General features: G+C 40.5%; 1 protein-coding gene across 2 annotated transcripts in view; it reads left to right on the top strand.

Moving 5' to 3' along the window:
• PRKAR1B (protein kinase cAMP-dependent type I regulatory subunit beta) overlaps positions 1-23469 on the top strand; it is a 94225-nt gene that overhangs the window by 42889 nt on the left and 27867 nt on the right. For both annotated transcript variants that reach the window (XM_027726230.2, XM_027726229.2), the window contains exons 5-7: positions 9815-9876; positions 10614-10660; positions 18444-18602. In XM_027726230.2, the coding sequence (XP_027582031.1) occupies positions 9815-9876; positions 10614-10660; positions 18444-18602 (268 nt within the window). The remainder of the gene's footprint in view (positions 1-9814; positions 9877-10613; positions 10661-18443; positions 18603-23469) is intronic.

Here is a 23469-nt window from a genome sequence, read left to right on the forward strand (position 1 = left end):
CTACAACTCTGCAGAGCCTTGGCTTCGGTCTCTCTTCGCTCCCCAGCTTTTCCAGGAGCACTTTATATCGACACATATATTATCAGAATTACCCCAGGAGTTTCCTGATATACTAAACTACCTTACATGAACAAAACCCCCTCTAACTGCATTTATTGAGCATCATATCGCTCTTTAGCATCGTGTTATTCTTTAGTGTCTTTAGCATTCTTGGAGTATTCTGATTTTTATGTTAATGGCAAGGGCCACCAGGCATGAAGGGTAAAGATTTTAGCCTAATAACTAATAGTTCTGATATAGTTGCCAGGCAGAGGTGCTGTCTTGTATCACTCAAACCTTTCTCCTAGGTGCACAAGCTATAGCCATAAAAATAGTGCATAGGAGCAGTAAGTATATGATTCGAAGGAACAATTATAATTATCAAATACAGTTTAATTTTCCTATATTTATAGAAAGCTGTTGGAAGTGATTCCTTCACAGAGTGTAAAAAAAAAAAATTGGAAAAAAAAAAAAGAAAATAGATTAATATGTTCATGTCCAAGTTCCACAACCACAACAGTTTGTGTGCAGACATGCTCTGAACAGGAAAATCGAGTGAATTAGTAGAATAAAACTTTCTCTTGTCAGAAATTTGCTAATCACAGGGATGCAAGAAAACAAACACATATAATTTAATTTTCATGAAAGAATGTCCTCTATCTCAATCTGAAAAGCAAAACAGAAAATACTATCATTGTTGAGGGGGAGGTATTCCTCTTCACTGCATAATGTGAAATGTAAGGTAATGTGTATAGTATGGTTTTGTTCATATTTCCTTAGGTACATGTGAAATACAATTTATTATAGTTTATTTTTGAAAATAATGTCCTATGTTCCTATATAAGAATATCCTTAGGGATATATGTTCCTTGTCCCTATGTTGAGGGACATCTTCTCCATCATTTACTCCAAGAGATTGCATAATTGTGCATTTCCAATTGCAACCCTCTGGGACCTCTTTAAATCTCAGCTTATACTGCTGTAATTTCAGATAACTTCAGCTGTAGTAACTATGGAATTGGGACACAGTGATCAGAGATCTGTATCAGTGCCATTTGCCCAGGGCTTCTTCAGCTTTATTACCTGATTCCTGAAGTAAGGATGAGTGCATAGTGCCTCTCCAGCTTCATTGGGATAGTCCAGAAGAGGGAGCTTGAAAGTAAAGAGTGAAAGGATTTAAAAGTACCAGGAGGGATAAACTGTTCAAATATGACTTTGTTGTGGTCACCCTTTATCACTGGTGGAATTTGCTTCATATTAATAACAACAGAGGCTTGTTTTGGGGATGATAATTATTCTTGTGATGTTGTGTTTTGGTCCCAGGAGAAGAAATTTTCTTTCAGTTACTAAGTTAAAATGCTTATTCTTTCAACTATCACAACTTTTCAGTGTGATGTCCTCCATTGCTTTTCCAGAATTTTGAGAAAATGACAAGTAATTAATTGTGGGGAAAACGTAAATCATATACTCATATGGGACATAAAGGGTCATCCTCCTCTTTAGTCAGCTCAGATACACCAACCTCATTTCAGTGACACTAGAGCTGAATTTGGCCCACTTTGTCTGAAGAGCATGGTTGGTCATTGTGCTAAGCCTTCCCTTGGGTCACTTCTACGATGCCAGTGCATAAAAATAACACCTTTGGCTTCATTACGGTGCCCTTTCATGCTTCAAATAATGATGTATTTGGAGCATTCTCAAAATCAGTGTTGTAGTAAAGTATTCTTGCAGCAATGCTGTGTTCTTACAGCATATAATCTCTGTAAATGTCTCTGCATTAGACTCTGGTACCTGCTGGCCAAGGAGAGAGTTCCTAATCACTATATGGTACCTACTAAACCAGAAAGAATCCTGTACAGTCTAGTATGTGTGTTTCTCTATATCTGTATGCATATATTTGTACATCGTAAGCAAGTAGAAAATGTATTTTATTGATCCAAGTTTCTCTGGGAGTTTTTTTTTTTTGCTTGTTTGCTTTTCTTTTGGCATTTAAATTCCTCTCTCATCTTGAATCTTCGTTCCAAGATGAAAATCTTGAGAATGCTCACACAGAGGAAAAAAGAAAAGAAATATGATTAAGTTCAATTGAAATAACATTTTCAACAATGCCTCATTTTGATTTTAACTTATTACTAAGAAATGTAACTTTGAAGTAATTTCACAGTGAAAAGTAGATCCTCTGAAGATATCACAGTAGGACAATTGGACAGTTTCAAAACTTTTAAAACATTTTAAATTGGACATGACATCAACCGTTTTCCACAGGAATATCCAGTTTTTTGAGCAAATTGCTTTTTTTCCCCCCAAAATGTTGTTACCCAATTTCTAATCAAGGCCTCCTGGTATGCACAGGCTCTGCTGATGAGCAGTGCTGTTAGTGATGGGAAGCTGGGATACAGCCTCTTTGCAATTATTCATGCAGGAGGGCAGATATTCCTCCATCAGTACACAGAGAGCATATTTTCCGTGCATTATGCATGGGATTTTCTCCAGCTGGCCTCCTGACTCACCCTCCCCTGCCTCCCCCGTGTCTGCGGCTGGGCCCAGGACCACCTCATCCCTCCCACTGGGAGAAGCTCAGTGCCAAGCCCTGGGCTCCCGGCAGGTGGACGGGGCTTCCAGACATCCCTGCTCCGACCTCCCGCTCGAAGCCGGTCTGCGCAGAGTTGGCTGCTCCAACCCAGAGCCTTGCCCAGCTTGGAAACAATCCCCTTCCCTGGGCCCCTCTTCCAGTGTTTGACCACCCTCGTAGCAAATTTTTTTTTCTTTATATAGGTTGGTAATTTCCTCTGTTCCAATTTGTGCCTCTTCTCTTAACAGCAATAGGATCTCCCTGACTGTGTTTTCAGAAGACACCTTTCCCACCTTCTTTGCATCTGCTGTGTGCTCCAGGCCCTGAGCTACTTTGAGCACTCACTGTTTGTCAGTGTGTTTCTTGTATGGCGGAGCCCAAAACTGGCCATGGTACTCCAGGCTGTCCCACAAGGCATGAACAGAGGGAAATAATCAATTCCCTTAGCCAGGGCTTGGCAGTGTGACTTCAATGAAGTGATGCTTCTGAGGGGTGGGAGGAAAAGAGGCCAAAGCACTGGGGTAGAGTGTGGGATTGGACCTTGTCATTCTTGAGCCACAAGGTTTGGCCCCTTTTTGTCCCTCTTGTTGCAGTAATCCATGGCAGATAGTTTTCGGAGATCCCTGCAGAAACTGTCTCTGAAAGCTGTTGTTAACTTGTGAAGGTGATGTGACCCATTGGCACGTAGATGTGTAGAGTCTGTAAAATGAATTGATGCTCTGCTCGTGAAGTTGTATTCTGTTCATTGGCTATAATAATTAATTAACCTATAAAAGGACTTCATAAAACAGTAAAAGTGGAAATATTTCACAGAAATAGAAGATGACAGATTTTTATTTCTTTCTGTCTGCTAGTTATGTGGACCTGTGACTTAATAAATGTTGTGGAATTAGACATGGACTTTAATGTTACCCTGCCATTCACAGTCTTCTCATGTCCAATTTCAAAGACTTATATAGTCATTATGGTAAAATTAATGCATGTCTTAATTGCAATAATAAGTAATTGTCAGCCATTGAAATGAAGTAATTAAATATTCTAAATTGTTAATAGCTTTGTAAGCTACTATAATTTATTTGTTGCTGTCCTAACAGGAAAAGACATTAAGAGAAGCAGATGGGTAATGTTTTTGTTAAGGCTTCTGTACTGACTCTTTCTTAGGTACATGCCTATGACACCACATATTTGGTTGTAGCAATTGTAAGCTTGGGGCTGTTGATTTTAAATACCTCTAAAAGGGAATCTTTTATTTTACCTGGGTGCTTTGCCTTTATTCTCAGTAGTCAGTAAATCATATTAATAGTTCTTGGTGGTTTCAGTAGTGTACATCAGGAAGGACTTGCAGCATTACAAGGAACAAGCAGTATGGATTGAAGCCTTATATTTCCAGAGAGAGCCTTGCAGAGACCCTTGCAATTTATTCTGTGGTAAAGTACCATGTTTATTCCCTCAATAAACAGATGTTTACTGAAGCCAGTTTGGTTTGAATTCTGTGCTCTTTGTCCTTACAGAGCAGGGGAAGCTGTTGTTAGAACAATTGCTAGAAAGTTGTTGTCTTTTCAGGAAACGAATCATAAGAAAATCTTAGACATACACAAGAAGACCCCATACAACACCCCCCCACACACACACACTTCAGAAATCTTAAAATAGTACCCAGATAGCACCCAGACACAAGAGCTACAGCTAAAGGAGGGGTGGAGTCACTATCAACTCTGTTTACTAAACTTTAAAGGTATGTAAGTAGGAAAGGTTTAAAATGCTTGAATCCTCCTGCTAGGGCAGCCTCACTGCGAGAAAATGTTGCGTGTCTTTTGTTGAATTATGCCAGAACAGCTCCATATCTTTTAAAGCTGTCCTCAACAAACAGGGCTGGCTTTGTTTTGCTGGAGAGATAGCAAAAGAAGAAAAAAACTCTGCATAGCACACACATTGAAGGTTTCCTGAGGCTGCCTGCACAGTGAAATTGTTCTGATTGAACTCCTGACAAATTATAACCTGCAGGTATAACGAGGATTTTCCATTTTTGCCTAACACATATACATTTTGTCTCTTCCATTTTTCCTTCCCTGCAATGCATTCAGCACAGCGAGGGCTGGAAAGAAATCTGATTGTGAAACTGATAAATTGTCTTACATAGTTTCCCTATTTTGGCCATTGCCATGGTCTGGTTCTGAAAGTGCTTGGAATTCTCTTTCTCTGGCTTTGTTTTAACAAGCTTCTTCTCAGTTGCCTATTGCCAGTGCTACATTACCCACAGTGCACATCATTTTTTTTCCATCTCCTATTCTACGTCGACTCCAAGCAGCCCCGGTGTAAAAGCAGATGAGATGATTTATTTTTATCACTCACTTTTTCTCGTGAGAAAGAGAAACCCTTGGCCCTGCCCTCTCCACTGGCTTCCTCTTAGCATGGGCATTTGCCTCTTGGCAAATGGGGTCTATAAAATGCTACTGAATTAAATCAGCAAAGTGTTTCATCATATTTACTTTGCAGTCACTGCAATAGATTTTTTTTTCTGGTCTAAATAACTGCAGTCTCATTGGTTTGAGTGGGGTTTGCCTTCTTGGCATGAGAAGGGAATTACTTCAAACTGGCCAGGTGGCCAGGAGTCATCAGAGATGCCAGACAGCAGAGGATCAGCCCCTGTGATTCCAGGCCTGATCACAGTTGTTTGCAATTCTGTGTACACTCATGGAAGACACTCTATGTGTTAAAACTTGCTGCAAGCCTTTGATATCTTTGACCTTTTAAAAAAAGTCTTTTAAATTTTGATATTCCCTAAGAAGACAGCTGGTATTTTTTGATTGAATAGATAGAGATTTCATGTCTAAACGCATTTCTTGGTTTCACTTTGTTGGACTAGTTCACTGCTCTCTGTATGTTCTCTGCTGCTCACAATCTTTTCTTGTGATTTGTTTTTGAATGATACTATTGAAAGGTTACAAGGAATCAAACCTGCAGAAACCCCCCTGGAAAGCATAAGGGATGTCCCACTAGCATCTCCTTTTGGATCCAAACATGGATATTCCGGTTCATACAGACCCACCTGCAACTACACTTCCAAGCCAAAAAATTGCCCTTGATACCTTTTGATTGGAACAAATGTCTGACTCTTGAGTGCCACGAGTAACCAGATATAGATCCTCTGGGAGGAGTTAGGGAAGCTGTGAAAAAATTGCAAAGCCTGTCAAAAGCTTTGGCTCTGGAGAGGGTGAGAAAGAGCCCTCCAAGTGCTGATGCTGAGCCCAGGACACGCTGGGGGCAGAGCAGCTCTCTTGGTCTGTTGCAGCTCTCTTGCAGTCTCATGAAACAACAACTTAAATACCAGATCTGGTGCCCTATTTTCTTCATCCATCACCTGAATAAGTCATCTGGAAAGAGGGCAAACGATACATTGTCAACAAAATAAAGAAATCCTTCTGAGCAGTTCTCACTTACAGCACAATCATAAAAATCCTGGCAAGAAATCAAACCATTTCCATATCAGTTGAGCACAAAGGGTTGTGAGCATGGTCGGTGTCAACAGTGCAGGGGCAGGAGACAGAGGCTGCTGTGTTCTTGGTGCTGCAGCTCAGACAGAAGATGAAATCATGGTAGTTCAACATTTGAAGACTTAACTACTGATTTTCTGGCTTGCTTTTTATGCCGGAATAAAACCTGCTTGAAAAAATTTGGTTGTCAGGAATGTGTTTGCATGTGTTTGACCCTAATAATTTAACACAACCTTCAAACCCAAGAAATACAACTACCTACCTTTGCAGAGCTGGAGAAGAGCCTAATTACAGTCTGTGCTTGGTGCTGGGATGTTTGCAGCACTGGATTTGTAAGAGCCGTTTTTTGCTGTAATGGCCAGAGAATGATTTTGTATGTCTCATAAACAGGTGTGTGGTACAGGAAAAAACATCAGACCATGTTTTTGGCCTTGGCTGTATTGTTTATGTCTTTTGCAAGTGCCTTAACTTATTCAGGATTTAAAGTTTGCTTTCTCTACATGGTGCAGGCCCAGGACACATGGCTGGAACTGAATATGGAGCATCAGACCTTTATTGGGGAGGTGGAAAATATGTACAGATTTTGGCTTGAGTCAGGAACAAATTTTTCAAATTTTCAAAGTATTTTGGTGTATTGATCCTTGTGACATTTTTGTATTTATTTCAGATGCTGAGGATAGAGGCAAAAAGAAAAGTTTCCAAACAGATTCTACACTCAGTCCGAGTTAAATCAAAAGGCAGATTTCATACAGGGACGTTAAGCATTTGGTACTTTAGGAGATGATAGTTTCCAGAAGGGTGGTTTTCTTTGGTGGTATTCTGAATGGCCCAGTTATTGGCTGCCAGACTTGTAGGCTGAGAAACTTTGAGGCTGCCTGCTGATCCATATCACTGGAGATCTGAGGATGTTTAATGAATCTCAAATTGAGCATCCAAAAGCAGAAACACTATGACTCGTTAATCACTGTGAGAGATCTTAGCCTAACTATATCAATTAAGAACAGTAATTCCCTACTAGGAAAAAACATCATGATGTGTTGTCAGTGACAGGTGTGATATTATTGGTCACTTATATCAAAGACATGCCCTTGTTTCACTTTGGAGTTGTAAATGAGCACCACCACAACTTTGGGTAACTTGTGTGTCTGTGTTTTCCTGTGTACCTCAGGACATGTTTGATGACATGTCCTTCAAAGGTCTCTTTAAAAATCCAAGTCTTGGTCTAATAAGATTAAGACTTCACTGAAATAAAATGAGGACTTCACCCCATCATATGTGGGGTGTTAGAATATTTACACCTATATTCTGCTATACAGAAGAATATTAGTGTAGATGTACTGTTGCTGCTAATAGACTTTGGGTTCGTTACACTGTCAGCTGAAAGTTTTGGTCTGTGAGTTTTAAAGAGGGGTTTTTTGGATAAAACTAAAAGGTGATGTATAATTGAAATGTGGAACATTTTGGAGAAGGGTGGAGTGGTATACATAATTTATTGGACACTTTACAGTCAATTGTTAAGTCATAAATAAGGTGCAGGATTAAAACAAAGATGAAAGGGTGAAACTGGATAGTTATTTTCTCTGTATTTCTATTTAAAAAGATAAGGTTTCCGAGTTTGTTCGAACAGCACATTTTGATTTGGATATTGATATTCATTGTGTTGTACCTATTTTTGGATCTATCACATTGAAGACTTTCTTCTCTGCCACATTTCCTCAGTAAATGTTCTGCAGGCTGCAGGACTGTTCTCAGAGCTTGGTGAGGTGCCCCAGCACAGCCAAAGGGAAGCCACAGGGAGGCAAAGGAGCCTCTGTCATACTGAATTCCCAGGTCCCAGAGCTGCTGGAAAATGACTTGCCTCATGGACATAAAGTCCCTTGGAGCCTGTTCCAGTTCATCACCTACCAGTGTGGTAGTTTCCCCCATCCCACTGGAATCTCAGCTCCCAGTTCTTCTCGGTGGAGGGCTGGCACAGGCACCAGCTCCAGAGATCTGTCTGTACCAGGCAGATGATTTTTACCAACAGAGAAGTCCCTTGAACTGGAGAAATGCTGAACCCATCTAAGATCACAAAAATGAGTTTAGTGGATTTAAGAATATGGTCCATAGACTTTTCAAAGTAATTTATTATAGATCTTTACATCGGTGCCCAAAACAAGGTGAGAAAGAGGTTTCTCCTTGATGCCTTGGAGCGGGCTTTGTATCCGTAGTGGAGGTGTTTCCTGGATGTGAGTAGGAATAGCATGGAGTGGGCCTGATGAAACAACAGGAGTGAAATACATTGTTTTGTTATATTTAGGTCATGGCTGAGCATCCCTTGCAGGTGCTGCGGAGCCACAAGAGCTGCCTGGTCTGAAATCTCCCAGTTCTCCTGATGCAGAGCTGTGATACTGAGCAAAAACATCCAGACTGCTCAAGAGGAAAGACATGAGCAATTTGAACTTAGGAGTGAAACATTTCCTAGAACTGAGCCTGAATAAAGTCTGGAACAGTTGAACAGGAAATAAGCTAATAATGGGATTTTACAGTATGCATTTCCCATATAAGGCATTGAAATGTAGCATAGGTTTCACGGGTTTGTTTGCTGATCTTCTGGCTATTTTGATGAAAATTTTGGGTTTCTCCAGTGTTCACGTTCCATCATGGTTGTGAGGACTTCGCTTCATTCCAGGCTGAAGTGTTTCATCTTGCTGCTGTTGTCAGTGGTCCCTGGATGGACCATTCCTAGGCCAGACCAGGGAAGAGACTAGTTAACAATCCCCTCTTGCTGCCTTTTGTTTGTGTTGGGGAGCTATTTCCTTTAGCCCTTGAGGCTGATGCATAGGAAGGGGAAGAGAGGTGGGGAGTGCCCATCTCGATGTGGTTCATGCTTCTGAAAATAAGTTCCCCAAAATCTGATGTGGGGAAAGGAAGCCCTGGCTCCACGAAGCCTGCTGTCTCCCTCAATAAACAAAGGACTGGATTTGGGCAAGTTGCCCGAAGTGTTGGTGCAGGGTGTGTTCCCGTCCCTACTGCTCTGCCTGGCCTTTTAAGGCTATGTGACAGTGTGCTGGAGACATGGCAAGGTGTGTAATTCAGTTGTGATTAATGAGCACAAGGCTCTTCTGCAGCTCCCCTCTTTCTGTAGCATCGCTCAGATTCCCTTCTCACGAGCAACTCGCTGAGATTTTCAGAGTTTGGCCTCTTCTGCACTGTGAGTGCAGTCTCCTGCCAGCTCTTATGCTGCGTTAATTTAGAGCCATCTACCTTTCCAAGTGTGCTCTGTACTGTGGAACAGGTTTTGCTTGTAAATGTGAGGCCAGATGTTCAGAAGAGGAGAGCTCCCATTTGGGCATCTGACAATCACTGCTGGGGCACAGACCCATCGCAGCTGAAATCCCAAATCTCTCTGCTTAGACAGTGCAATACTCAGGCTGACTAGTTTGTGCAGTGCTGCAAGAAGTGCCTTTCTGCATATAATTCAGGAGTTCTTTCAAAATAGCATGCACTGAATCATGGTCTCGCTTAGTTTTAAACCACAGCTTGTGCATAACTGGTTATTTTGATTCCTTGCCGAGCAGGGGTTCACTTTCCAGTTACAGCTAAAATTCTCCTTTTCTTTTTCTGCAAAATCTGCTAACGAAGGCTAAATAAACAATGAAGGTACGTCTACTGGCTAGATAAGAAATAGGTCTTATTTATTAATAAATGTTTCTTTTTTTTTTTCCAGTGATATATTCGATGCCATGTTCCCTGTCACACACATTGCAGGAGAAACAGTCATACAACAGGGTAATCCTTTCCTCTTTTATGTTTGCTAAGGTTGTATAATTCACATCTCTCCATTTGAGATTTCACCCTCTTTGCTTAATGGAAAGAATAACCATATTCCAAAAGCATCTAAGTGTGCAGCTATGTGATAAGTTCATGGATGCAGTTTTTTTGCTACAAATGGAGAGGTCTCCTACAAACCCACACTAGTAGATCTCCAGGGTTTCAAAGTGCTGCAGTTAAATGTAGATAAACAGCACTCAAATTAAGCTCTTCGTTCCTTAACTGAAGATAGTCAGGAAGTAAACCTCAGCTCAGAATGCATAAGGGTGGCACAGGCTGGCTGAGAGTAATTAGAGATGGAAAATATTTTTATGGTTGTTGGGAATATTCAACACCTCATTGTGCTGTATCAGAGTTATCGCACTTGGCAACTTACCTGCATGCCTGCAGCACGCTGTGGAGGACTTCATTACCCTCAGGCTATATTATCTTGGGTGTTTACACTGAATGAAGTGTTGAATCAATCAAAAGAGATAAATTAATGCAATTGAAAGATATTAATAGCAAGAAATCATAACGATACTTTTATTTATGAAGGCAAATAGGCAAGGATGTTTCAGAAAATTAATCTCTCTGTAAGTAATCTGGTGTACAAACCTGTGCAAATATGTACAGGATTAAATACAGGGACAGGAAGTTATTGAATAGCTTGGCAGACCTTCAGGAAACAATCACCTTTTGTATTTTGCTTCCAGGTGATGAAGGAGACAACTTCTATGTGATTGACCAAGGCGAGGTGGATGTAAGTACACCCTTGCAGTATAATATTTATTTTGAAGCTACATAATAAAACTGTGTGCTTTGGCACGCAACTTGAGCCAGCCATGTGCTGTGGTTCTGACTCTTTTCTTCTTGAACTAGATTTCACAGCATTCATTTCATTGCCTTGCTTTTGTTGTGTTAAGTCATTTGTTCATAATTTTAAAATTGGCATGTTTTACATCCTAGCTTATTTGTCCATTCTAAGCAGGAAAATATGGTATCAAAACTAAGCAAATGACATTATCTTCAGAGCCCTAACCACACCTGGAGGTGTGCAGTCTTTGGCAGAGCAGGCCACCGTGCTGGAATGCACCTGAGGGTTTAGATCAACCATAAGGAAAATATTGTCTTTAATCAGTTAGCTTAGCTCATGTGTTGTTTGGAGGTTTTTTTCACAAATTGAGATACAGCCTCAGGCAGTGAGTTTCATCTTAGAAACCTTAATTTGCTTTTAAAATTAGGTCCAAATATATGAACAATGCAGCATATTAATAAAGGAAGGATTATTATAAGTGTAAAGTGATCTGTTAGACCACAAAATGTTTACAGGAGTATGCAGTGGTTTAATCAGCAAGTCTTTGAAAAGAAGCTTCTTTCTGAACCTGCCTTCCAAATCATAAACTATTCACCTCTTATAATTTTTTTTCTGTATGAAACTCATCCTTTTGCAGTTTTGCTACAAGTTCCTACACACATCTTACATATCCACAGTTGTCGGGTAGGACAGGCTTGCTCATTAGCAACTTTGCTCTTCAGATGCCCACATGAGTTTTGTTTGGCATATTTAAAGAAGAAGGTGATTTATTTTAAACCCAGGCAGGAGGCTTGGAGCTATTTTAGTGAAAGTTATTTTTTTTTTGCAGTCTGTTTGTGTGAGGAGACCATCTAATTGGTATTGTTGGGAATTGAGAAACCTCACACGCTGCCTCTGCCTCTGGAAGTTGCTCCTCAGGAAATCCGTCTGACTCACTGTTCCTATCAGATGTACCTCTCAGTAGCAAACATTGCCACATCCACAGGGCCAGAAAATAAAAGAGCAATATTTATAGAACAGTGTTAAAATTTAGTTTTAAAATAATTGGTCAGGGACCGATAGGGAGCCTAATGAGTTCACTGGCTTTGAATCAGACCCACAAACACTCGCAAATGCACATGTTGAAGTTATAGATTAATCCTCTTTAAAAATAATTTGTCCTCACTCAAAACCCTTAGGAAAGCTTTCTTCAGTGTTTGGCTCAGGGCTAGTGAGGGACTGAATGACATCTGAAAACAGTCTGCAAAACCCTTGCAATTAATTGCAAAAGAGATAATATTCCGTATGCACATATTGCTCTTACAAAACACTGACAAAATGGGGTTTCACTGAGTAGATTACAACTTTGATTTCATGAGCCTTCTCAATCTCTGCTCCCCTAAAATCAGCCTATAGCTGGTAGGACAGATCAAAATGGACAAATTCACATAGTCATCCTGACGCTTCTCAGAGACATGTAGGGACATGTCCCGTTGGACAAATACTTCCTGGCAAGACTTAAAAATGTAATTTGAACTGAGCTTATTCCAGAGACAACCAAAGCTCCTGACCACGTAAGTCTTGCCAAACTCTTCTGTGACCAGCTTTTGTGCTGTCCCACTCCAGCATCCTCCAAGGTGCATCCTGCTACACCTTACCCCTGCTCTCCCTGTGTCAGTTTGGTGCTCTCTGCTTCCTAAGCTGTTCCTAAAACTTCAGCCAAAACACACCCTGAATTCCAATGCAAGATGCTGTGGAAGGCACAAGGCGTTTGCTTGTCCAGGAGCTACACCCTGGTAGCTACAGGAGTTCCCTACATTAACTGCCCTGCTGGGAAGCTGCAGGGAGATGATCCCATTTCCCTCTCCAGAGCAAGTCTGTGCCAGGGCCACTGGTTCAGACTCACTTGCTCCTGTGTAAGGCAGCAGCTCCCAGATCCCCTGGGCCCGCACTATCACACCACATATAGTGCTCCCCAGAAGAGTTCTCCCACTTTCTGGGCAGAACTGCTGAAATCCTTATTGTCTGAAGGAACTCCAGACCGCTAGTAAGCAGGCTGCAGTTCATTTAAGCCTTGCCAGATAGTTTTTTGGCATGCTTCCACACTTCTCCATGAAAAAAAAGCGACTTGGAGTGTAGACAATTGACCCTGAGACTTAGAGCCTCGAGCCATTTTCTGCCTGGTTCAGCTGGTGTTGGCATGTGCACGGAGGCTTTAACCCCTGGCCAGGCTCTCTGCTGTCATTACTTCCCTGATCTGCTTGGAACTGGCAGGTATTCCAGGAGTGGTGGATTCAAGGAGCAATTTACTCTGAGAGCATCATGACTGATAAGCACCCAGGTTTTCCACGCACATGCAGAGACACATGTAAAGGAGGTTGCAAGTGCCATCATAAAATTCCTACCCCTGGAAGAAAGTCATGGCAAAACTGAAATAAAACCCCAATAAAATCTATCAACCAAGCAACCAAAACCAAACAGAAACCACCAACAAAGTGAGAATAACAAGGTCAGTGTGTGGTGTTATGAGTTTAAAAAGCTGCAGCATTTAAAAGTAATTTTTGTTGGAGTTTTGGCACAGGCACTCCAAAGACTAAGTAAGAGCTTTCTAATATTTTCCCTTACAAAATAATCTGAGTCAAATTAGAAGTACAATAAAATATTTTTTAATATAATAACACTTAATTCTCAACTCTTACATTTTCTTGGGGTGTACACAGGCACTGATAGCACAGAATAAAGTATCTGTACGTTTTCTTCTCAGTATTACTGTGGACAAACACAGGAGACTCCAAACCCTTCCATTGGCAACCACACTCCACATGGACTGTGGACCAAGGGGAGGGCACAAATTTTCCTGTGTAAAAGAAAGGATTTTAGAATCAGAAAGAGGTAGGTCTTAGAAGGCCTGGGGTTTTCCTCTTATATCCTGTATCCTACAAACCAGGTGTATCTTGATCAAAGCTGGCATTGGATGGGAAAGGACATTATGGTGTTATCAGTCACCTTCCTCCTCAGCACATCAGGGTTGAGGAGAATTATTAACGCATGATCTGTCCCTGCAGATGGGTAAAGTGTTCACTAGGTAGATGATGGCACGAACTTTGAAGTCTTAGAGGTCAATTGTCTACTGGAAGCTTTCCTGCTCAGACAAATGGGAACATGTGCCAAAAAGTAGATGGCAGAGCTTTAATTATAGTTTCCAGTAAAGATGTTGAAAGTACCTGCTAAAATATGACTTGCAAAAATCTCTAATCCATATTTCTAAATATAAAATGACTTCCTGTTTGTTATTTTAATCTCATAACCTCACATTTTTTACTTTAAAAAGCACCGCCGACTACCCTTTTGCAAACAGATGTATTATTTTTTTAGACTCAGCAACTTCCTTTTCTGTGTAATGTCACAGCAACTTTCTCTACAGGCATTCTCAGGTTTTCTTCTTGTAAAACAACAGCAGCCAAACTGTAGCATGGTGAAAATCAAAATGAAAACTTTTCAGTGGTTTTTTTTCTTAATAGGTTCTGTATTTGCTGTATAAATCTCCATGTGGACCTCTACATGAATATTGTGGATAATAGATAAGACTGTCTCTTGCTTGTAGGTCAAATCTTCTTGATCCCTTATTTGTATATACGAACTGTCTAATTCGTATATACAAAGATGAAAATTGCACAGTGTTTTATGTGGGAATTCTGTTGGATTTAAAACTAGTTATATTTAATGGTTAGATTCCCTAGATTGCTTCTGGTTTGAATTCTTCCATCATCAATGATTTTCCTAATTTCAAAAGGTTGCCATTTGAAATTTGAAGCAGAACATTTCAAAGTTTGGAGTTTTTCAACTTGAATTTTTGAGGATTCTTAAGGCAGTCTCCAAGTTCATATATTCAAATTCGAACTACAAATAAAACACTGGCTTTGAGAAAACTACCCACATATAAATACCCTTCATGTCTAAGGCTTGTTTATTTTTCCAAGAAGAAATAAAACTCATCTTCTTGTTTGGATAACAAATATTAAGGCTTAACAAGACACAAAGCCCAAATTGCAAACAGATCCAAGGGAGGGGATTTAAGATGTAAGAGTTGCAATGCCTGGAACAAATTAGACTGTCCACATAGATCGCAAAGTGGCAGTAAAAAAAAAAAAAAAAAAGACTAGAAATTAACTTGAAATCAACAATACAAAATTAAAGATAAATTCACTCTGGTAAAGCTCAGAGACAGACATTCATATCCTGCCTTCAAAGTAAAATGGCTGCATCCCTGCTCATGGCAAGGTCCCTTTCTGCATCTCTGGAGAACATGAAGATAAGTGAGGCCCAGATCCAAATCCTGTTGCATTGAGTATTTTATGACTCTGCATCTCCTCCCACAGTCAGTGCCCATGGATATCACAGCCCATGAAGAAAGGAAATACTGATGTCCACAGGAGATTTTTCCTGTTTACCTCCTAAAATATAATGGAATGAAAAAGCTGTGTGATTCTCAAGCCCGCAAAAACTGGAGTGCTCATACAACAACGATAGACATCTAAAGTACTTCTCATGTGTGAAAAGTAGGTGGTCCTGAGGGCTTGGACATATTTGGGCATCTGAAGTTCTACTTTTCTCCTCAGCTGCATGAAAGAAGGTTCCAGCTATTACAGACCTGTGATTGACAGCTCAAGTGAAAATTAGGAGTAATTCATTTATGTACTCACCACTTTGGTGAGAGTTCACAGATGCCTAAAACTGGCTGAGCCAAAACCTCAGCCCAGCGTTTTTTAGGATAAATAGGGAGATCATCTGAGCTGCTGCCATATAACATTGGCTTTCATAAGCTGTTCTGAGCCTAAAATAGCTTTGCTTCCCACACCTTACAAACAGAGCTACTTTCCTTTCTACTTCTTTTTTTTTTTTTTTTAAATCTATTTTAAAGGGATTTATAGTGGAGCCGAACTCCGTTAAAGGCAGGATGGCTTTGTAGTGTGCCATCAATGCACTTTAACTTCATCATAAAGACAAAAGTAGATTGTTGACTTAGGCCTTTGCAGAGAATGAAGTGCAATGGTTTTCCTTCTAGAAAATAACTTATTCTCAAGCTGTTTTCTCTTTCAGAGATTGATATTTGAAATGACATTTTTATTGGGGGAGTGAATGCTGGGCCCAAAGACTGTCAGATCAGTGATTTGGTTACACCTCAGAGTATTTTGAACCTGACACCCTCAGGGTGGACGAATGACCATTTGCATAAACTGTTTAAGGCGAGATGTCAAACATGTTTTGGAGAGTCTTGTCAAGTAAGACAGCAAAATTAAAGGAGTCTTAGAGCAGAGCAGTAGCTTCTATAACAACTGTGCAACATTAAATGTCCATCCTTCACTCACTCAAACTTGAGTTTTACCAGCATAATTCCCCTGTCTGGGATGCAGTCACACCCTGCACACTGCTTTAACAAGAAATGTCACCATATTGCTTTAAAAATACATGTTGGAATGAGTTTTATTTCCTGCTTATAATTCAGACCATTCTGCAACAACAAAATCTTCTGTGTTTTTCAACAAAAGAACATGTAGAAACACACGCACTTTTGGTGTGCTGAAAAAGACTCAAGGGTACCATGTCAGTTGACATTAAGGATGTGGTCCCAAACTCATTGGCATTATTAGATTTTTGCCATCATCCCTGAGACTTTTTACTGGGGACACATGGATTACTGTACTGTAGCAAACCCTGGGTCCATCCAGTGAAATTCCCACAGAAGGAGAGTATCCCTACAGTCAAATATGCATCTGGACAATTTTGCAATGAATTAATGGAGTTTAGAAATGTTCATACATTCTCACTATGTTACAAGCTTTTCAGAACCCTCCTTTTATTCATCCATTTCTCGTGCTTGTCTCACAAAAAAAAAAAAAGATCCAGGAGCCACAGAATTACCTGCTTGTTTCACCAAGAAAGTGCTTGGGTTTTCCTGGCTTTTTTAAAACTTCTTTTGCTTTCATTTTTTCATCATGAGGGGAATCAAAAGCAGATTTGGTGTTCTATGAGATTTTCTTTCTGTGTGAAAGTTTGAAAGGAAAGGCTGTTACTGTTCTCTTGTGTGATATTCTCCCGTGTGACATTCATTCTGTCATGGTGAAGAAATGAAGCTATAGCTTTTGTGGCTTGAGCTCTTTCTTGGCAGTCTGCTACCACCTGCCTGTTTGGGATTATTTTTACCCTTTATTTTTCAGCCCCTTTATCCTCAGATGTTCCAGAAGCACCAGGAGCCACCACATTGCCTGGAGTTCAGCAGTGGTGCCAGTGCTGCTCCTTTTCAGCTGATACCCAAGAGGTCTCTTGATCAGCTGAACTGCTCTGTGGCCTCATCCATCTCCTACTGAACCAGAATTTCACTGACCTCAGTAGGAGCTGGAGAAAATCTTAATTGAATATTGTGAAGATAAATTGGGATTGATTCCAGCTGTATTTTGTAATACACCTTTTCATCATAAAAGGAAGATAGAAGTAAAATGAATACTGACAGGTTGTTGAATTTTGACCCCAGTTCATTTATTTTGGTCACCATCTTTTCTCATGCCCAGCTTGAACACAGTCCTAATTCATATATTTTTTAAAACCTGCTAGTTTATTACTCAGTAATTGGTGTTAGGTTATGATCTCTGCCTTTGCAATACTTCTCTTCTTAAGATAAGAATAACTGCCTATTTTCTTCCTATTATTTTTCTTCACAGAACTTCCAAACAAATGAAATTAATTCTGGTTGATTTCTGCTGTTATTGGTCTGTAACAGTTTGGGATACACTCTCCACTGGGTATAAGCACCCAGCCTTTCCTTCCCTCCAAATTCAAGGACACATTAACAGAATTAAAAGGGTTTATTGTGTAGTTTATGGCAGCAAGCCTTAGAATGCACAGTCCACACCAGCCTTTGCATACACTGTCATGTCTCTTGAGCTGTGTTGTCCTTGAGTGGAGAGGAAAATGCAGCCCAGTGGAAAGCACCTGCACAAGGCCCCTTCCTCCTACCCAAGTGTAGGAATTCTTCTCAAATTAAACATAATCCAGGAAAAATACAGTGATAGTGCTATAGCTGAGTCATGTTCCAAGAGGTACCTAAATAGACTGTGGGTCAAACACTGCTTCCTGAGTTCTGTAGAGCTGATGTTAAAGACAAAGGGTAGTTCTACATAGAGCTCCTTGAGTCCAAAGCACTTAGTCATCTTCACTAAGGGAGAAGGAGATCTGTATACTCATATTTAAATGGTTGTTGGAAGCACTAGGCTTAGGGAAGGGAAAAAAATGTTTCTTTTGAAAAGATATTTCCTTGTTTTGACTGTTTTTCATTTCATGGCCATGGTGCTTTACAGCAACCCTCATTACACATATCAACAAATCTCCTTCCTTTCAAGTCTGACAGTGTTAATAAAAAGCCAAAGTTGTGACAGTTCTGCTTGTTGACTGCCTGAGCCTTGAACACAAGAGGGAAAACATGATGCCAGTTAACCATGGGAGCTGAAAACTCGGAGAGTAAATACAGTCATTGTACTGAAGCAAGACAACTTGAAATTCTGTCCACAGAACAGGTTGTTGCCCTCTTTGGGGACTGACTGCAGAAAGTGTTACGCTCTTGTTTTCCTTCTGTGTCCCCAGAGCTGATGAAAGGAAGTTACTGACAGCCTTTTGGGTAACTGGCAGTAGAAGGAGAACTGCATCTCAGCCCCCAAACTGCTATTACTTCTTGCTTTGTCTTGTGCTATGGTAGGTTTATGTCAACGGGGAGTGGGTCACCAGCATTGGAGAAGGAGGCAGCTTCGGGGAGCTGGCACTGATCTATGGAACACCCCGGGCTGCCACTGTCAAGGCCAAGACAGACCTGAAGCTCTGGGGCATCGACAGGGACAGCTACAGACGCATTTTAATGGTAAGTTTATGGAGAAGGGCTCCTCTACGGAGTCGGTGTTTTTATATTTTATCTTTTGTAGCGCCAGCACTTCTGTGTTCAGAGTGCTCTGGTGATAGAAGGCTGTGCAGTCTGTGCTTCTGCACAAAAGAGAGCGGACATGACAAAAACATTGAGTAACTGAATTAAGTGAACTGAAAGAAAAGGGGACAGGATTCAGCAGAAAGACGCTGAGTCAGAAATTCAGCTGAATAACATTATGTGTAACTGCTACACATGAATGAAAACCTCAGGAGGCCTCTGGTACCCACCAAAGCTCTGCAAATCCTCTCCTTATCATGAGCCTTGAAATGTCTCTCAGCAGCACCTCTTGCCTATGAAGTCTTTGTCTGAACTTGTGTTATATTCCTCAAAGCAGGTGATAGAAAGTAAATCCAGGTCCACTAAAATAATAAAGGAGTCCTGGTTGGACTGTGCCCCTCATCTGTGTTAGCCAGCACCCAGCCACAGGTACCATGGGATGGGAGCTGCAGAACCCCTGCCAATGATTCATTGCTCTGCTCCTTTCAAACTCCCTCAGCCCTGCAGCAAAGCTCAGCAGACTTTTGTGGCACCTGGGGGGTGTGTGAGCTTATGGATTTGATGTTGGTTCTTGAGTGGAGAGTTTATAGTGGAAACTTTGACAGATAATTAACTTCAGCAGAGTCATAACTTTTTTTATGAGTTTGTTTCCAATGTCCATGTGCATATCTTCCTTCTCCTTGAAATATTCCTTTCTTTTTGATAATTAACAGACATAACTCTATGTAAAGCTTCTTTCTCAACATGACTTTTTTCTAAAAGCTGCATTATTCCATTCTGATCTGAAGGAAATGACACTATGCTCTTAGACTAATAAAGGAGTGTGCATTTTGAGATCACCTATATTTCCAGTGGATGTCATGGAAAACAGAAAAATTAGGAAAGAAATAGAAATTTTACACTTACATGATTAGTTCTTAACCACAGAGTGTAAGAGTGATCTTTATTTATCCTGTTGGATGTCTGTATGAGCACTGCTGGTGTTCACTCCATATTTCAAGGGCTGAGTTCAGTGTCACATAAACAAAATTCACACTGACATCTAGGAGAGCACATCTAATGGAAATTTACTCTATCCCAAAATATTCAGCCTGATGGCTCCAAGACAAAATAGAGGAATAATGATGAGAAGTGTACTGTCTTCTCTCTTGTGGGTAAGCAGGATGAATAGTTTTGAAAGCTTCCCAGTGCAGGGAAGCAGGCAGAGGTATTTCTGAAAGATATTTCTAAAACATAGAGCAGGAGAATAACTAAAGAGATTTAAGAGGCACATCCAACTTATTTGTCCCTTGTCCTTCATGGATGCAGTGGAGGGATGCCTGGGATAACTGGTGTGATGAACCTGCGTGCCACAAAGAAGAATCCAAAATACAAAAGAGTAGAAGTGTAGGAGGGGAATAAATGTCAGGACAAGACATATATTCCTTGGCTTTTTAAGCAGGGCTTTTTGCAGCTGCCTGTAACCTTGCTACTGAGGAATTGAAGGGACAGATTCACAGGCTTAGCAGCCCAGAGGTGATTTCACTGCTAGTGGTGATGGAACTGGTGGTACCTGACATCGTCCAGCCCTGTGAGCTGTCAGGTTTGGTCATGTGTCCATTATCATCTCATAGCACCCTTCAGAGGATGAATACTTGATGCAGAGACAAGAATTTGCTAAAAGGATTTCAAGTCTCAAGTGGAAAAGACTTTATTCATACATATAACTTGAATATTATGGAGATACTTCTATTTGATTCTAGTGTAGTGCTAAGTGCTTTTCAAATTAATTTACATATTCTCTTGACCAGTAACTGCTCTACCTTACCTAGCAAGCTCAGTTTCTGCTATTGATGAGACCTTTAAATTAACATGGATGTGTTTTCTTTCCCTCTGTCTCTTCTTGGGTTTTTTTTACAGTTGGGGCCATTGAAAACTGGTGGTCTGTTACAATGCATTAGACACCCAGACAGCATGGTTGTAGTATTTCCAATACTCAGATAGGAAATATTTCAAGTAGCATGGTGAATTAATTGCTGCAGGTATAGAAGATGTCCAATTTTCAATGCTGTTCCTGGTGAGTGCAATTTAGCCATCCACACACTACATGAATCCTGTCATCTTTCCATTTATTTGTAGGTGCAGGGTGGATAATTTCTTTGCTGTAGGTGAAATCAGACACCTGTCTTTGTGCAGTCGTGTGAGGGCAGGTTACAGTGGCTCTCTGCACATTTCCTCAAGCCTAAGAATTAATTACATCATGTTTCAGTGGCTGCATTTCATACTTGAAGCAAACTCCACCATTACAGGTCTGGTTTTGCTGTGCTCAGTTTCAAGATGTATTAAGTAGCTGCCTTTCAAGTCCCAGAAACATGGTTTCCTGCCATTTAGCCTCTAACTGGATATTTTAGACGTAGAAATGCTTCTGCCTTTAAATAAGAGGTAGTAACATTTAGGATATTTTTGAAATCTGTCATTTAAGCCGGTAAAACTCGTGAGTGAGCAGGTTTTTCTTTTCTTTTAATTTTCTGGTTGTGAGCCCTTTTGTCCAAGGGATCAATGACCTTTTTCTCCCCAAGTTATGGTTTTTTTCTGTAGTCAGATAAAGCCCCTCCATAACCCAGGATAATTATTTCTCTCGTCTGCATTCCTTCCCTGCCGTGACCAACCCCGTGTTTTCTCAGCCTAGTGTTGAAATTTTATTTGGGTTGTAAATATTTATTTGCAAATCACGCCTTCAGATCCACACTTGCCAAAAAGATTTTATCCTGTCATGAGACACTTGACTCTCCACCTCATTTCTCCTTGCAGTCACTGTTTTGGTTCTTTGCTTTGCATTTAGTAATTTCTAGTTTTTATTTCTGTTTAGTGCCATTTTCCCCACTTATGTGTCTCATTGATCCTGACTGGTTTATGGTATGAATAAAATGCATTTCTGGAGGCTTGGAGTTTGGGTTTTCCTTTTTATAGATGGACAAAGCCCGATTCAGAAAGTTCCTGCTGGTTTTTAGTTACACTTGTCATCCATTTATTATTTAGCCAGTCCCAAAGGAAGTTTGTTAAAACAGATATATTTCTTTATTTCATTGTCTCAGCTTAGGTACCCTGATGTCTTGAATGTCACATTCAAGTTTGTTTTAGCAGCTGTGATGACTGTAAACGTTGGGATAGGTCCTTCTGTCAGGATTTGCAGTGAAATTGCTTGGCTTTCACTGCAGTCCTTGACAAAATATTACACCATGAAATTCACTGTACTAGATGGGTTACAAAAAACCACTTTGACGTGTTCCCCCTGTGGTACACTCACAAATTATCTGTCCATCTGTGTGTTCCAATTATTTCATAAAATAATCTTTGCTGAGTCTCATACTTTTCACCCTGTTGCAAATTTTTTTATGTGCGTGTTCTCTGTGTGTGCACACATAAGCACAGACACATACATTTGTGTATATATTCAATATTTATTTACTTACATTCTTCTGGGAGAGCTGCAAAGGATTTTTTTTGCCATAGGCTTCTCATGGAATTCAGTTGCTGCTCTCTTCTTTGCAATTTGGATTCAAGAGCATCTCAGAATGGGGAACATCCCAGGGTAGTACAATATTTGTATTCTAAATATAGCAAATACCACAAATACCAGAGAAGCAAATGTCTGTATCCCAACATCAGATTGTTCCCCTAGACAATTCAGTTCCCAGACTAAGAAAATTTGAAGTATTAATTTCTTGCAATTTCTTTTTTAAGAAGACTTGATTCAGGATAATTTAACTATCCTCTAGTTCCCATGGCCCAAGATACCTGGCTCTGCGAGTGGAGTTGTACAGTCTACAGTACTTTTTGCCTATTTGGCAAACTTTGCTCACAGAAAGGGAATTGTAGTATTGGGATGTAAGTCATGACAAATCAAGGTTAGTCAGTTCCTGATCTTACACTTCATTTTATTTATGCTCTTTTTGGTTTCTTCTACCATCTTTTCACAGCTTTGAACCTGAGAACAAATTCCCTAACAAGTGCTTTTTTTTTCTGCTCAGAGAAAATGAAATCAGGAGGACTTTATGTTGCCATAAAATGTAGGTTGTGTAGTGGCCAGAGCATAAAGCAAAGCCAAAGGCTGCAATCCATCCGACATCTGTGGAATAAAGCCCAGGGATCGTGTGGGCTGATTTGCTGTGGATCATGGTCAGCATGCACAGAGACTCTTTCTTTCATGCTCCTGTAAGAATGCACACCCAAAGCATCATTCAGTATCAGGTTGTGCAGGGATTACATGGAGCTGCAGCAGTCCAGAGGGCCATTCCAGCACCTCCTGCCAGGATAACTCTTTATTTGAAACCTGAGTCATGCTTTGCCATTCAGTAGACATTTGTTTGGCTCCTCACTGAAGGTGAGAATTTCTAAGGAGGACCCAATCAACTCCACCTGAAAAAATGAAGTAAGAAAGAAGACCCAAAGAGTGCTGGAGGGAGAAAGAAAGATCAGACTGGAGGACTGAGAGGAAAAAATGGAAGAAAACAAGGAAGGTGAAGAAAGGGCAGTTGGAAAAGAGATGAAACAGATGTTGAATAGGATCTCAAAAAGACCTGTTATAATCTCTGGGGCATTAATATTTCCCAGCCTGTGTGTTGCTTAAGCTAAGCCTAGTGCTTGCTACATTAAGTGGTCCTAAAACTGGCTTTGAGCCCTTTTCTGTGTGGATGTGACGAACAGGAGTGATCTTGTTTCTCCTTGGGATTGTCTCAGGGAGGAGCACTGCAGCTTGGAATATTAACGAGGCTTTGTAGTTAATGGGAACCACTGTCTTTAAGGAGATGAGTTTGTGCATGACAGC

This window comes from Pipra filicauda, unplaced genomic scaffold (genome assembly GCF_003945595.2).
Source record: "Pipra filicauda isolate LSUMZ 115617 unplaced genomic scaffold, ASM394559v2 scaffold129_size2064235_pilon, whole genome shotgun sequence".
In the NCBI taxonomy this organism is placed as follows: Eukaryota; Metazoa; Chordata; class Aves; order Passeriformes; family Pipridae; genus Pipra; species Pipra filicauda.